The sequence below is a fragment of the Drepanopeziza brunnea genome (assembly GCF_022702325.1).
Source record: "Drepanopeziza brunnea f. sp. 'multigermtubi' strain 214-2 chromosome Unknown ctg11, whole genome shotgun sequence".
Lineage (NCBI taxonomy): Eukaryota > Fungi > Ascomycota > Leotiomycetes > Helotiales > Drepanopezizaceae > Drepanopeziza > Drepanopeziza brunnea.
Window position 1 is genome coordinate 2,003,826 of NW_027094074.1, and position 14,831 is coordinate 2,018,656.

Here is a 14,831-nt window from a genome sequence, read left to right on the forward strand (position 1 = left end):
CAAAATGAGGCTCCTGCATATGAATGAGCCCATCGAGACCTGCAAGGCGCTTTCATCACGGCGAGACCTCTGTTTGTTGGCCTTTCTATCATAATGTGAATCTGTTTGGTCTCACCGACTTTCTGCCCTTTCACCGTTTGGAAATCACCCGAAAAGCAGAGAAATGACCAGGCCGCTGCAAAGAGCCTGCCCAATACATATATATAGGTAATTAAGACTCGCCATCATCTTCCTCTCTTACCCATCAACACAAATTTGAAGCTGCCACAGTATCGAAAACGGATGTTTTGGCCAGTTGCCGAAGTGGCAACACCCATCCAACAATGTCAAGTCTCGATCAGAGCGATCAGAGCGACCCGCGTATCATCAGGCTCTCCAAATTCTTTAACGATGTGCTGTATGGCCGAAGAGCCCTCAATTCCTCTCGGGACGGGAAGTTGTTCCTAGAAGCTTTATGTGTGCAAGCAGATCCGGCAGTATGCGCTCACAAACTCTTGTCAAGCCCTTCAGGTGTCAAGTCTCTCCAGGCGTCGATGAGATTCGACACATCGCCCGCGTTTCTAAACGACCACGCTCTTCCTCTGCTTCTCTATCTACAGGACCCATCTTTGAAAGCCATCGACTCAGGATCTGTTCTATCAAAGCTCCTTCTCAGTATCGTCGAACCGCCATTCTTCTGGGATGCATACACCAAAGCGTTCATAGGCTGTCTTCTCGTCCCAGCAGCAATAACTTCCTATGCATGGCTACTTCTGCATCTAGTTCGCATCCCTGGAAACGTCTCAACCCCGTACGTTCAGCTTGCAAGCTCTCATGTCTTGGACCTTATCTTGAAGTCGCAAAACGGAGAGACCAGAAATCTAGGGCAAAAGATTAGGCACTCATTGCCCTTGTCTGACGATGATTTACACATTGATGCTGAGGTGAAGCCTGGAGGACGGCATGACAACGATCATGCTGACTATCGACGTGTGTCGATAATGCCTACAGCAGATGAGCTCTTATCCAAGGACCTGCCTTTCTATCGGCCAGCCAATTTCATTGACGATCCCAACCGGCTATCATCCCGCCGTGCTTTGCATGTGGACAATCAATTCCGATTGCTCCGAGAAGATATGCTCGGAGACATCAGGGAAGAGATACAAGTTCTCATGGGTATGAAATCCGGACGGCATAAGGGCTCAGTGGTTGAAAAGCTCCGGCTATATTCGATTGAAATGGGTACCGAGAAGAGGCGCCAAGCCTGGGGCGTAAAGCTTCAGTGTCGGGAGCCTCTGCCTCATCTCAAGAAAATCCATCACGACAAGCGAAAGGCGTACCTAAGAGACAATCGCGACATACTTCGCCAGGGAACAATGGCCTGCATTTTCATTGACAATGAACCTGCGGCTTTCCCATCAATTCTCCGCATCGAGGATGAGCTTGCCAGCGAATCTGCGGTAGTAACCGTTCAGTTTCAAGATGACGATACTCTCACATATGCGCTATTGAAGATGAAGTCCGCAGCAAGCATCAGATTAGCTCAATTGGACACGGCTATCTTTGCGTATGAGCCATTTCTACGACGCCTCCAAAGCATTACCGATCTGCCATTAGCCGAGGAGCTACTTCACTGGGAGGACGGCAAGTCAGTAGCCAACCCAAAGTTTATTCCCACCGGTGTTTTGCGGCGGCTACAGAGTATGGCAGGACAGGACCTTAAAAATGTGTTGGGGACAACAACTAGCATCATACTTGACGATTCACAGATGCGATCTCTCTGTGCATGTTTCTCGCAATCCGTCAGCCTAGTTCAGGGCCCACCGTATGTATATGTACCCGCCTTATTTCCTCAGTCGTTCTCAACCTGTACTCGCCCTCTGATAGATTCGTAATTACAGTGCTAATTATCATGAAGGGGCACTGGAAAATCCTTTCTGGGAGCATTGGTTGCGAAGGTACTGCACGACTCGACTAGTGAAGTTATTCTCGTCGTGTGCTTTACCAATCACGCTCTTGATCAGTTTCTCGAGGATTTAATGAAGATCGGTATACCGTCTGCCAACATGATTCGCCTAGGAGGCAAGTCTACAAATGCGACGAAGCCTCTCATGCTGCGGGAGCAAAATTCCGTGAAGCTGAATGCCTCTCACTGGACCGAAATAGACAAATTGAAGCAGAGTCTCCGCGCGCACGAGAATAGACTCCAGGATGCTTTCGGCCGATACCAGTCGACGAACGTTCAGAAGCGCCATTTAATGGAATATCTCGAGTTCCTTGAAGAAGACATGCCTTATTTCGAAACATTCACAGTACCGGCTGAAAATGATGGAATGACGCGGGTCGGGAGGAACAACAAAGCAGTGGACCCCTACTACTTGCTCGATCGATGGATAAGAGGGCAGCCAGACTCGGGGTCTTTTCGGCATGCACAGCCTAAGGGTGCTACTGCTGTATGGGAAATGCCAGTTGATGCGCGGAATGAATGCATGAATCGCTGGAAAAATGCAATATTGAGCGATCTCGTCGCAGAAGTGAGAGATGCAGGAAGGGCATTCAATGCAGACCGGACCGAATTAGACCGTGTATTTGGGGAGCGAGATACCACTATTATCAAGAGCAAGCGCATCATCGCCTGTACGACCAACGGTGCAGCCAAATTCACATCTGCTATCCAGTCAGCCTCGCCAGGAATCGGTACGTCTTGCCTTGTATTCTAACACATATATTTTCTGATCGTCTCATAGTCCTCGTTGAGGAAGCCGGAGAGATTCTAGAGGCTCACATCCTGACGTCTTTGGGTGCGAATACACAGCAGCTCATTCTCATAGGAGACCACCAGCAACTTCGCCCCAAATGTTCGTACGAACTCAGTGTCGAAAAGAACGAGGGATTCGACCTTAACCGATCTCTGTTTGAAAGATTAATCTTGAAGGGTTTCCCACATGTGACACTGACAAAACAGCATCGAATGAGGCCGGAAATATCGTCGATGGTTCGTCTTCTAACCTACCCTGATCTAACCGATGCGGACACAACACTTCAACGACCCGACCTTCGTGGATTCAGAGATAACATCATATTCATCGATCACAATGAGCCAGAGATAGAGCTGATTAACGCCAAAGAGTTAAAAGACGGCAAAACATCTTCTAAACAAAATGATTTTGAAGCTCAGATGATCTTGAAATGTGTTCGCTACCTGGCACAGCAAGGATACGGGACTGACAAAATGGTCGTGATTACACCATACTTGGGACAGCTGAAACATCTCCGTGATCTTCTGGCCAAATACAACGATCCGATTCTTAACGACCTCGACAAATTCGACTTGATACGTGCCGGGCTGCTTTCAGATCTCGGTTCGAAGAGTACGAAACCTGCACTTCGAATCTCAACTATCGGTGAGCATTGTCCCAAATATTATATTGTAGAATTCTTTCTTATTCATTTCATCTTGCGAACTTAGAACTAGAACGGTTCTTTTGCTGACTTTGCACTATCAGATAACTACCAGGGCGAAGAAAGCGACATAGTCTTGGTTTCTATGACACGGAGCAACAAATCACACGATATTGGCTTCATGGCAGCTCCGGAACGATTGAACGTTTTGTTATCGCGTGCTCGGGATGCTCTCATCATGATCGGCAATTCTGATACTTTCATCAACGCTCGAAAGGGCAGAGAGATATGGCGGAAGCTACTTGACCATCTGAAAGAAAATGGGCATGTTTACGAGGGGTTTCCGGTAAAATGCGAGAAACATCCAGATCGGGCTGCACTTCTGTGTTCCCCGAGCTCGTTCGATACTGAATGTCCAGATGGAGGCTGTAAAGAACCCTGGTACGTTGTGCGTTCACAAGTACCCCGATAACCACTGACATGTGCTTACCAGCGGTGCCTCCCTCAAATGTGGCCTCCACAAGTGTCCCAGCAGCTGCCACCAAATATTCGATCACTCCAAAATGAAATGTGAAGCCGTCATGAACAAGAAATGTGCTAATGGTCATCCTCAATCCTGGAGATGTTTTCAAGGTCCTATAACGGCATGTTCAATCTGTGAGCGCGAGAGAAAATTGGCCGAAAAGAAGGCAAAGAAAGCCCTCGATGATAAATTGAGCCGAGACGAAAAGATGCAAAGGCATCAAAAGGAAATCGAAAAGCTGGACGAGGAAATTGAAAAGGTTGTCCAGAGCATGAAGGATATGCGTATCGAATCTGAGCAGGCGAAGCTCCTCGCTCAGAAACGAAAGGATCTTGAAGCTGCCAAACAGCGAGCAAAAACTTCTGCAGCAATGCCCGAAGATCGTCGACCGAGTGAGTTAGACGCAGAAATGCCCGTATATCGTCGACCGAAGACAACATCTTGCGGCCCCCGATCTACACCACCCACAAACACAAAGGCTTCTGGTCAGCCTGCTGTAGCCTCACAATCCGCTTTCCAGTCTTCTCGAAACCAACTTCGAAATTATATTGAGGCTGCTATTGATCACAACAAGTCCCCGTCCAAAACTGAGTGGCAACGACAGAAGGATCAAGAGAATACAGTCAATCCAGCAATCGACGATATCATGGAAATGATTGGGCTTGAAGAGGTCAAATCACAAGTCTTGAGGATCAAGTCAAAAGTCGAAACATCAATTCGGCAAAACACCGACTTGAAAAAGGAACGCCTCGGGCTTGTTCTCCTAGGAAACCCCGGTACAGGTAAACAACGATTGTCCCGTTATCTATCTTTCACTAATCTTCCACAGGCAAAACCACAGTCGCAAGACATTATGCGAAAGTTCTCACATCCCTTCAAGTTCTAGGTGGGGATGAATTTGTCGAAACGACTGGGTCTCGTCTCGCACACGGTGGTATCACTGAAGTCAAAAACCACCTCGCCCAACTCGAAAAGGCTGAAGGCGGCGTCTATTTCATCGACGAGGCTTATCAACTAGCTGAAGGCCACAACTTTGGCGGAAAAACTGTGCTCGACTTCTTGCTGGCCGAGATTGAAAATTTTGTAGGGAAAGTCGTCTTTGTGTTTGCTGGGTACCGAAAGGAGATGGAGAAGTTCTTTGAGCACAACCCCGGACTGTCTTCAAGAATTCCTTATACGCTCCAGTTCGAGGACTATACGGATACAGAGCTTCTGCAGATGCTGCAATTCCAAATGAATAAGTTCTATCATGGCTCAATGGTTGTCGAGGACGGGCCTGATGGGCTCTATATGCGCATTGCGACTCGCCGACTCGGGAGAGGCCGGGGCAGAGATGGATTTGGAAATGCCAGAGCATTGGAGAATTTATTTGCTCGAATTCGGGAACGCCAATCGGACCGACTATCGAAGGAACGCAAAGAAGGTCTTGCCCCGGACGACAATTTCATCACCAAGGAAGACCTCATCGGGCCCGATCCATCCAAAGCTATTCTCACATGCGATGCCTTGGTCCGGCTTCGGCAACTTACGGGATTGAAGTCAGTCAAGGACTCTGTCGACTATTTGATTGATCTTATCAAGACAAATTACCAAAGAGAAATCGAGGAGGTCAAACTGGTCGATGCCGCTCTCAATCGTTGCTTCCTCGGCTCACCAGGTACGGGAAAAACGACTGTTGCAAAGCTGTATGGCCGCATCCTCGCTGACATTGGGCTCCTGAGTAACGGAGAAGGTAAATACCGACTGCACGTATCCTAATCCATAATTCTCTAACTTGATGTACAGTCGTCACTAAAAACCCATCCGACTTTATCGGTAGTGCCATAGGTGAAAGCGAAAAGAATACAAAAGTATTTCTTCAGTCCTATTATGTAAGATAAAGCATTAACTTGTTGCGTAGGCGATACTTGCAAGTACGGTTGGGAAGGTCTTGATCATCGACGAGGCATACATGCTTTACACAAGCTCTGGGGCCGGCGGTGGCGGCGCTGGAGCCGCCGATATATACAGAACCGCTGTAAGCACTCCCCTGCAGATTTCCTCGCAGCTCCTTCTGAATGTTTCTTGATGTGATTCTAACCTGGTCTAGGTCATCGACACCATAGTTGCAGAATGTCAGAGCGTGCCAGGAGAGGATCGATGTGTATTACTCCTGGGATACGAGCCTCAGATGGTCGAAATGTTTCAGAACGTTAATCCGGGCCTTACTCGGAGATTTCCAATCGCAGACTCCTTCCGCTTTGAAGACTTCACTGATACGGAGCTGGAGGAAATCCTCCGTTTCAAGTTGAAAGATCGAGATCTCGGGGCAACCGAAGAGGCTGTTTCCGTTGCGGTCGGCGTTCTTGCCAGAGCTAGAAACGGGCTTCACTTCGGTAACGGTGGTGATGTTGAAAATCTCATTTCGAAGGCCAAAAGCAATTACCAAGCACGACAATCAAAACTGCCTTCCGCCGACAGGTCTACCAGATTCCACTTCGAACCTCAAGATTTTGACCCGGATTACAATCGAGCTGCCGGAGCAGAGAATAACCTGCAGGAATTATTCAAGGATGTCATTGGTTGTGACGAGATCATCGCGAAACTCGATGGCTTTCTACAGGTGGCCAAAGGGATGCGAGCTCAAAATCTCGACCCTCGAGGTCAGATTCCCATGAATTTTTTGTTTAAGGGACCACCGGGTAAGATCTGACATCGTGCACGAAAGTTTGTGGGTACTGTCTAACCGCCATTATAGGCACCGGCAAAACGACAACTGCGAGGAAGATTGGGCAAGTCTATTACGATCTGGGATTCCTCACCCAAGTCGAGGTTGTCGAATGCTCCGCGAGCAACCTCATTGGGCAGTACGTAGGCCAGACTGGACCTAAAGTTATTGCCCAAATGGAACGCGGGCTTGGAAAGGTTCTTTTCGTCGACGAGGCGTATCGTCTCGGCGAAGGCTTGTTCGCTCAGGAAGCAGTGAACGAGCTGGTTGATAACATGACGAAGCCAAAGTTCAAGGGCAAACTGGTCATCATCCTCGCTGGTTACAATGATGACATGGACAAGCTGCTGCGAGTCAACGAGGGACTCTCGTCACGCTTTGCCGACGAAATAATCTTCCGACCCCTGAATGCAGAGAATTCATTGCACATCCTCGAAGCCCAGCTTCAGCAAAGCAAAATTCAGCTTCTATCTTTTCAAGAGCCTGCTGCCTATAAAGAGCTTCTAGGTCCTATGGCGGAACTCTCCCAGCTCCCAGCTTGGGGTAATGCACGAGACGTACAGACCTTGGCGAAGAGCATTGTCAGAGCTGCATTCCTCCTGAAAGATCCTGCTAAATTTGGTGATCAGTTGATATTGCCACATGAAGTAGCTATGCATTGTCTAAGCACCATGTTGTCGGATCGCCGCGCCAGGGATAAGAACACGATTGTTGCTCAGCCTTCTTCTCAAATTCTGGTTCAGCAGCTCGACAACGACCCGCGGGCTCATCCGCCTCAGTACGGTACCGCGAATAAGACGGCGGCCAAGGAAGATGCACAGCCAACGGAACAGCATACTAGCCACGATCAAGTAGCAGCAGGTGCTGATCACCGAGATCCAGGAGTTTCTGATGCTACGTGGGCCCAACTCGAGATTGACAAGCAAATCAGCATACTCACTGCGCAAAACTGCGAGAGGATAGCTCGCAGTCAAGAAGAAGCAATTCGCCTTGCAGCAGAAGCCGAGAATCGGGCTGGCGAAGACGTAGTTCTCTTTGACGAAGTGCAAGCGAGGCACAAAAGCGAGGTCGACGAGTTAATGAGAAGGAGGGAGGAGGCAAGAATTAATGGGGTTGAGGCCAAGGCTGAGGCCGCTCAGGCTGAGATCGAAGCCGCACAGGCTCGGGTAGACGAGGCGTTGAGAAAGCGGGAAGAAGCCAGGACTCGTCAGGCAGAGGCGATGGCGAGAAGGGAGAGGATTGAAAAGGAGCAGGAGGGTAGACGGAGAATGGAGCAGACAAGGAAGCAGACGGAGCAGCGGGCGCAGGCCAAGTTGAACCAGATGGGCATATGTCCAGCTGGATATCGATGGTATAAAAGCTCAGGGGGGTATCGCTGTGGCGGGGGCAGCCACTTCGTCGGCGATGCGCAGCTTAGAGATTGAGAGAATCCAGTTCGGTTGTTTAGAGAGTCTAGTGGCGAACGAGCTCTGTGTTGGGGAAAATGCCACCATCAGTCGAATTTTATCCTCAAGCTATGAATCTGCGTTCTGAACGTGGATTCCTCTGTGTTGGCCACTTAAGCGAGAACATCAAAATCAACATTAGACATTCACCCATTACTTCTTAATTACTCAACAATTACAAATCTATATAAAAAAAAAAAAAAAAAAAAAAAAAAAAATTCCTTAGACTCCTTTTATTCTTCTCAATTTTGAAGTTGATTTTTCGAAAGCGCACGGACAGTAATACTTAATATGCTAGTTCTTTAAAAAAAAAAACCCAGAAGCTAAGAGCTCCATGTCTGCAGCAGTTGCTCGCTTTCGAAAGCAGACAGGTCGGATTTACACAACCGTGAAACTGTCTTGCGAACTCGGATTCGATCGACTTTTTCTCTTGAGCAATGCTCGAGCCCCCCCTTAAGCGAGCTAGTTCATTTATCTTATCCGACACACTCATACACATACACACACATACTCATACTCACACACACAATCAAGCCCACCTCCCACACTCTCCACATCCACCCACTCCAACGCGGACTCTCAAAGCAAACTCCATCCAGTCCTGCACAAGCTGCTCCAACCCCTCAAAAGCACCTTCCTCATTCCTACAGCTGCCCTGATTGCCTCGTAGCTCACAACACCCATCATCTCCCACCTCGAGCTATCGTTCGCGGATCGCGGATCGCGGAGACGCGTAGAGGCACAGAGCGAGACCGGGGGCGTGTCTCGCTCGAGCGTACGCCTTCGGGAAGGTGTCTGCGTAGTAGTAGTCCGCGTGATAGCGACAATCGCTTTCAAGAAAAAGTCCGAGAGACAGCGAGACCCTCGCCGTGAGGGGCTCGGACGAGAGCTTGCGGAGGTCTTGCAGCTGTGGAAATCACGGGAGCTGCTGCGCTGGGTGGTTAGGAAGATTGTGGTTGGCGGGGAAAAGAAAGAAAAGTGTACGTTGAAGGGATTGGGGGGGGGGGGGGTTGCCTCAGTAGTAGTCGTGGCAGTGTGAGAATGTAGATGGGTCTGGATGGATGAGTAGGGTAAGGCTAAGCGCGGATAGTTTAGAGCATGATCGGTAGGTAGTAGTAGTAGAGAAAGAAGAAGAAGAAGAAGAAGAAGACTGGGTAACTTGATAACTCTGCAGCGGAACCGATGGATTCTCGAGGTTCCTTAACCGTAAACGCAGCGCGAGGAGAATTCCCAGCCGCACACTTCAGACCAACGAGTCCCACGCATGAGCAAACTGCAGGCTCTCCTGATGAGATTTTGCCTATCACCAAGCAGCAGCAACTATGCGAATGAGGCGTTCCACGTGACCATCACCCATCCTCTCACAAGTCGCCAACGAAAGCATCCAGCTTCTTCTGATCGTAAACATCAGCCTCCACCAGTTTCTCCCACTTCTGCATTCCGTCAGCACTCGCGGCCCTGATGCCCACCGACAGGGGAACTGACGCCGTCGGTGACCTTCACCAGCGTCGGCAGGTTCGTGATGGAGAACGGAGCTCTGCGCCACGGGTTGTTCTGATCTCTCCACCTTTCGGGTCCGACTTAGCGACAGATTTCACACCCCACACTGGGCTGCTTCTCTTCTCTTCTCTTCTCTTCTCTTTTCTTTTCGTGTCTCTGAGGATAGTGCAACAACTCACTCGTCGCGCTGTCCGGCATAGACTACCCGCACCACGTCTAGCTCGCGGTCCGCAAACTTCCTGTTGACGAACGACTCTGCAACCCGACAATCGCCGCACCAGCTCTTGCCGCTCGGGTCAAGCGAGGCGTAGACGACGAGGAAGGAGGGTTTGGAGGGGGTCGCGCTGGATGTGAGGAACGCTTCGACCTCTGAAGGTGTTTCTGAGGTGACTTGGAGAGGCATCTTCGTCGTTGAGTAGTTGAACTGCAGCGCCGTGGGGAGGGATATCGTGCGGAGGTTCCGGTACAATTCGGAGTAGGGATTTGCAGTTGATAAAAGGTGGAGGTTTAGAACGAGGTTTGTTTGCTGCAATTTGAGATGAGCGGACGTGCTTGCTGGTGGTGGGTGGATGGATGGATGTACTTGCTTGCTTCAGCCTCGGGATTAGCGAGGCCCAGGTCACATGACTAATCAATCACACCCCGAGTTGCCTCCCAAGCGAGGATACGTGCAACAAATAGGTAGCGGTAGCCCCATCTTGCGCTCCGTGACATTCCTATCCTTAAAACATCTAAGCAAAAAGAAAATTCTCGAAACGGTGAGACAAAGTCTTGCTCCCCATACCGTCTCCGGCAGCCTCTCTCCTTGTAATCAGCTGATTCTTTACGATCCGCTAGAGAAAAAGAGCAAAAAAAAAAAAAAGCAAACACCCTTAATCACCCACTTGCAAAGCAGAGCGAACAAAGGTAACAACTATTCCATTCCATCCCACTCTACCGTAGGTATACATACATACATCTATCCATACCTACCTACCTACATACCCAACTCTCTTACACCCCGCCAAGATCAAAAAACAAAAAAAAAAAAAAAAAAAAAAAAAAAAAAAAAAAAAAAAAAAACCCTCCCCTCAAACCCTCAGCTACTTAGGCCACGCCACAAGCCGCCCCTTTCCGTCCCGTCTCCGCCCTATAGACCAGATCACATACACATACATACATACACTACAACCCAGCTTTTCCCCAACCCAGCTCTCCCAATCCGATCCGATCCGATATCCGATCCCCAGTCCGCATACTTACATATACAAAAAGTATATATAATTCATCTATTCCACATACCACACCCCATCCCCAAGCAGACAACAAAGGTATGCAATCTCCCAGAATCCGTTCCGTTCGTCAAACCCACATATCTACCTACGGTATCTACGCATCTCTAGACCGCTCTTTTTTTTTTTTTTTTTTTTTTTTTTTTTTCAGAAAGAAGAAAGAAAAATAAAAAGAGAAAGAGGGAAGGAGAGGGGAGAGTGGGATGAGAAGAGAAATGTGGAGCAAGAGTGGGATGAGGACAGTACCTAGCAGCAGTAGATCCCTTGATACTTAGAAGCGGCGCTAGGCGCAAACAAAACGAGGGGTTTAAATAGGTGGATGGATGGAAAGAGGGCGTACATATACATATGCATATATATATATGTATACCAAGAGAAAAAGTTTTTTTCATTACTCATCTTTCTTCGTCTTCGTCTTCGTCTTCGTCTTCGTCTTCCCCCTCACCCACGTACGACGGTGATAAGGACAATAAGACAGACAGCTGGGCCAAGAAGAAGAAGGACAATATATATATATATATAAAAGAAGAAGAAGAACAAGAAGAACAGGACAAACCCGAGACTCACCAACACGATGCGCCGGCGCCGCTGCCACGCCCCCCCCCTCCTCCTCCACCGACCGCCATGGCTCGACAAGCTCATCGGCCGCGTCCCCCCTCGACTCCGCATCCTCCCGCTCCCGGCCGTCCTGCTCATCAGCCTCCTCGGCCTCGCCAACCTCGTGATCTGGGCCGCCGTCCTCGCCCTCGTGCGGCTGCTGCCGCCGCGCCGGTCCCGCGCCGGGCTCATCTCCCCAGCGCTGCTCTCCTACACCCTGGGGCTGCGGCACGCGCTGGACGCCGACCACATCGCGGCCATCGACCTGATGACGCGCCGGCTGGTGGCGGCCGGGGCGCGGCCCGTGACGGTCGGGACGTGGTTCAGCCTGGGGCACGCGACCGTCGTGGTCGGCACGTGCGTGGCGGTTGCGGCGACCAGCGGCGCGCTGGAGGGGCGCTTCGAGCGCTTCCGCAGCGTGGGTGGCGTGATTGGGACGGGGGTCAGTGCTGCGGTGCTGATCTTGCTGGGGGTGGGCAACGGGTGGATCTTGGTGAGGCTGGTACAGCGCTTGCGGGCGGTGTTGAAGGAGGAGGTGGATGGCGATCGGGCGGCGGCTGCGGAGGAGGAGGGCGCTGCTGCTGCGGCGGCGGCGGTGGGTGGACCGGATCTGGACGGAGGGGGTGTGCTGATCAGGCTGTTCAAGAGGGTCTTGAGGTTCGTGGATCGGCCGTGGAAGATGTATCCGCTGGGGGTCCTGTTCGGCTTGGGCTTTGACACGAGTTCCGAGATTGCGGTCCTGGGCATTGCGAGTCTGCACGGGGCGCAAGGGACCAGCATCTGGCTGATTCTGATCTTTCCCGTCCTGTTCACGGGTATGCCTTCTCTCATCCCTCTCTCGTCGGTGGGGTCCAGACTGAAATGATACAGCCGGTATGTGTCTCGTGGACACGACCGATGGAGCTCTCATGATGACGCTCTACACCTCTACTTCTCTCGCCCGGGACACGGTTGCCATCCTCTACTACTCCATCGTTCTCTCGGCCATCACCGTCCTGGTGGCCATTACCATTGGCACGATCCAGCTCCTGTCCCTGATTGCGAACTTCTCGAGCGGATCGTTCTGGGACGGTGTTGAAGCGGTAGGAGACTACTACGACATCATTGGCGGTGCCATATGCGGCGCCTTTGCAGTCTTTGGTGCGGCCTCCGTTCTGCTGTATAAGCCTTGGCGGCGTCGAGTAGGCCGCCAGCCCAGTAGTGGTGCGGTGGAATCGGTAGAGTTACAGGACGTCGATGGTAAGGGGGACGAGAAGGCTCTAGCCAAGGTGTCATCCCGGGAGCTCGAGTAGACTCGAGTTCGCTCGCTACGTTGTCCTTGGCTCGGACATCCGAGCAACTCCTGTCCAAGCGCCGTAATCTACTTCGAAAAACCGAGCAAACACGTAGTAGTACTTAGGCCTGTACCGTGGTACATCTCTGACCTATCCGTACTAGACTAGACGAAACATTGGTGATACATACTTTAGCTAATCGAATCTGATCGAATAGCGAATCAGAAAAAAAAAACATTGCGTGAGTTTTGAGAAACTTCTGCTCCATTCTTTTGTTTCTAGTATCTAGGTATACCTAGTGGCCCAGCCCTTCCAGATATCCTTAGCCCCCGCCATTGAAAGAAACCCCCCTCTCTCTCTAATTGCAATAATAAGAGCTGATCGAATCTTGAAAGTCGGAATAAGTCTTATCCGTCTTGAGGTTTTTCACCGTCCCAGGCGAACTGAAATACCCGCTGCTATTCACGCAATTGACATCGCTGAGGGATCTTGGGTCAGCCGCTTGTCTGCCTACAATTTTTTTGGGGGGGGGGATGTTCTCAAAAGAGAATGGCAAAACAATATGGCTTACTGGAACAAGAAGCAGGTGTAACCGTAGGTATCGAGAGAGCTGATCTGGTCGTTCATGCTCCCCGTATCTGCAGTGTTTTCTGCGAATTTGATCAGCTCTGATTTTCTTTTTGAAAAAAAATATATATATATATATTTGAGAAAGGTGAGGGGTTAGAATGGAGAGATGAATCTTACGGCACTTTCCAGGGGGGGCAGGAGCTTCGGTGCACGAATCCCAGTTCTTGTTGCGGCACAGCTTGATTGTCCTCTCATTTCTAGTAGCAACTTCAGCAGGTGCTGCTGTTACTACAGAAGCTGCGAGGACAGCGGCGGCGACGATGGCGTTTGTGAATAGCATATTGATCGATTGATCGAAGAAGAGTTTGTTCAACAAAGATTAATAGCAGTTGATGAAAGTTGATAGTGATGTTTGTAAAGACTGTTTGGTTTGAAAGAAAGAGTGAATGAAAGGGGTGGTGGGAGGAGCTATTCTTGGGAGGGGACTCGGAAGAGATATAAATACTTTTTTTTCTTTCTATAAGCCTACGGATAGATAGATATACCGCGGTACAGGCCTAGAGTATGACCGGTACCTTACCCCTCGAGGGTGGCCTCAAAAGTTGAGTTTTCATTTCAATCCCCCTGGTTACCCTATCCTCGAGGGGTAATTCGGACGCCTGGGACGTACTAGTACCGGACGTAGTACCGTATATTCTTCCGTCGAATATGATCAGCGTTTGATCTGAACCTAAAAAGTACGCTACGTAGTATTATCCCCTCCCTACTACTACGTACTACTACTACTATATTACCGGTATACTACCTCCCAGGCGCAAGTACCGGTAGTATCACCGGTCCAAATGGATAAGACTTGCGACTTGCGGATAGGGAAAGGATCCAACAAGGTCGTCCAGAGAATAAAAACTACTTTTACAATCCGGATAAGTAGTAGTAAGTAATTTACTACGTAACTGGGTTCTACTTCTACAATCCGGACGAGTAAATCACTACGGCCCAGGCCCAAGTAGTAGTAGTATTACCGGTACCCCCCCTCGAGGGTGCCTCAAAAGTTCAATTTCCACTACCGTACTGTATAACCCCCCCCCCCCCCCCCCCCCCCCCCCCTGGTTCCCCAACCCTACCCTACCCTACCCTACCCTCGAAGGGTAATACTTGCGCCGAGGACGTCGTACCGGTATTACAAATGGATAAGACTTGCGGCGAGGGAGGTAAATTATCCTACAAGGTCATCCAGAATCCAGATCACAAAAACCACTGCACTAATCCGGGCAAGGACCTTCAAGGGGAATGCGTTGCTGCCGCGGCGTAAGTTGCACAGGAATATCTTTCAGCTTTCGAATTGCATGGGGCTGTGAGACGGGTCAGCTGACCGTCTCACACCCATCTCTTGTCGAGACGATTTTAACAGGTGGGCATGGCATGGCTGGTGGGATCACCCCCGGCCGATCCTTTCAAATTCCATAAAACATGAACACGGACGATTTAAAACTATTCAAAATCGTCGCTAGATAGAATAACACGATGTTACCAAACGAAACCGTGTTTTTTTTCTTAGAAATC

At 49.9% G+C, this 14,831-nt stretch overlaps 4 protein-coding genes across 4 annotated transcripts; 2 read left to right on the forward strand and 2 right to left on the reverse strand.

The window, feature by feature from the left end:
• Window positions 1-323: 323 nt before the first annotated feature.
• Window positions 324-8,035, forward strand: L3040_006699 (uncharacterized protein; the record flags this gene model as incomplete). Its single annotated transcript, XM_066154211.1, has 10 exons — window positions 324-1,804; window positions 1,898-2,676; window positions 2,727-3,383; window positions 3,486-3,822; window positions 3,875-4,686; window positions 4,734-5,636; window positions 5,690-5,754; window positions 5,805-5,921; window positions 5,994-6,585; window positions 6,642-8,035. 10 exons carry the CDS (start codon window positions 324-326, stop codon window positions 8,033-8,035), a joined length of 7,137 nt encoding a protein of 2,378 aa, XP_066011187.1.
• Window positions 8,036-9,417: 1,382 nt separating this feature from the next.
• Window positions 9,418-10,253, reverse strand: L3040_006700 (uncharacterized protein; the record flags this gene model as incomplete). The annotated part of the gene is made up of 5 exons (XM_066154212.1): window positions 9,418-9,489; window positions 9,542-9,593; window positions 9,736-10,082; window positions 10,140-10,146; window positions 10,198-10,253. The coding sequence occupies 5 exons, from the start codon at window positions 10,251-10,253 to the stop codon at window positions 9,418-9,420; spliced, it is 534 nt and encodes a 177-aa protein (XP_066011188.1).
• A 1,148-nt stretch (window positions 10,254-11,401) lies between these two features.
• On the forward strand, window positions 11,402-12,716 carry L3040_006701 (uncharacterized protein; the record flags this gene model as incomplete). The annotated part of the gene is made up of 2 exons (XM_007292269.1): window positions 11,402-12,239; window positions 12,295-12,716. The coding sequence occupies 2 exons, from the start codon at window positions 11,402-11,404 to the stop codon at window positions 12,714-12,716; spliced, it is 1,260 nt and encodes a 419-aa protein (XP_007292331.1).
• Window positions 12,717-13,056: 340 nt separating this feature from the next.
• L3040_006702 (uncharacterized protein) lies at window positions 13,057-13,608 on the reverse strand (the record flags this gene model as incomplete). Its single annotated transcript, XM_066154213.1, has 3 exons — window positions 13,057-13,177; window positions 13,270-13,348; window positions 13,446-13,608. The coding sequence occupies 3 exons, from the start codon at window positions 13,606-13,608 to the stop codon at window positions 13,057-13,059; spliced, it is 363 nt and encodes a 120-aa protein (XP_066011189.1).
• Window positions 13,609-14,831: the final 1,223 nt, after the last annotated feature.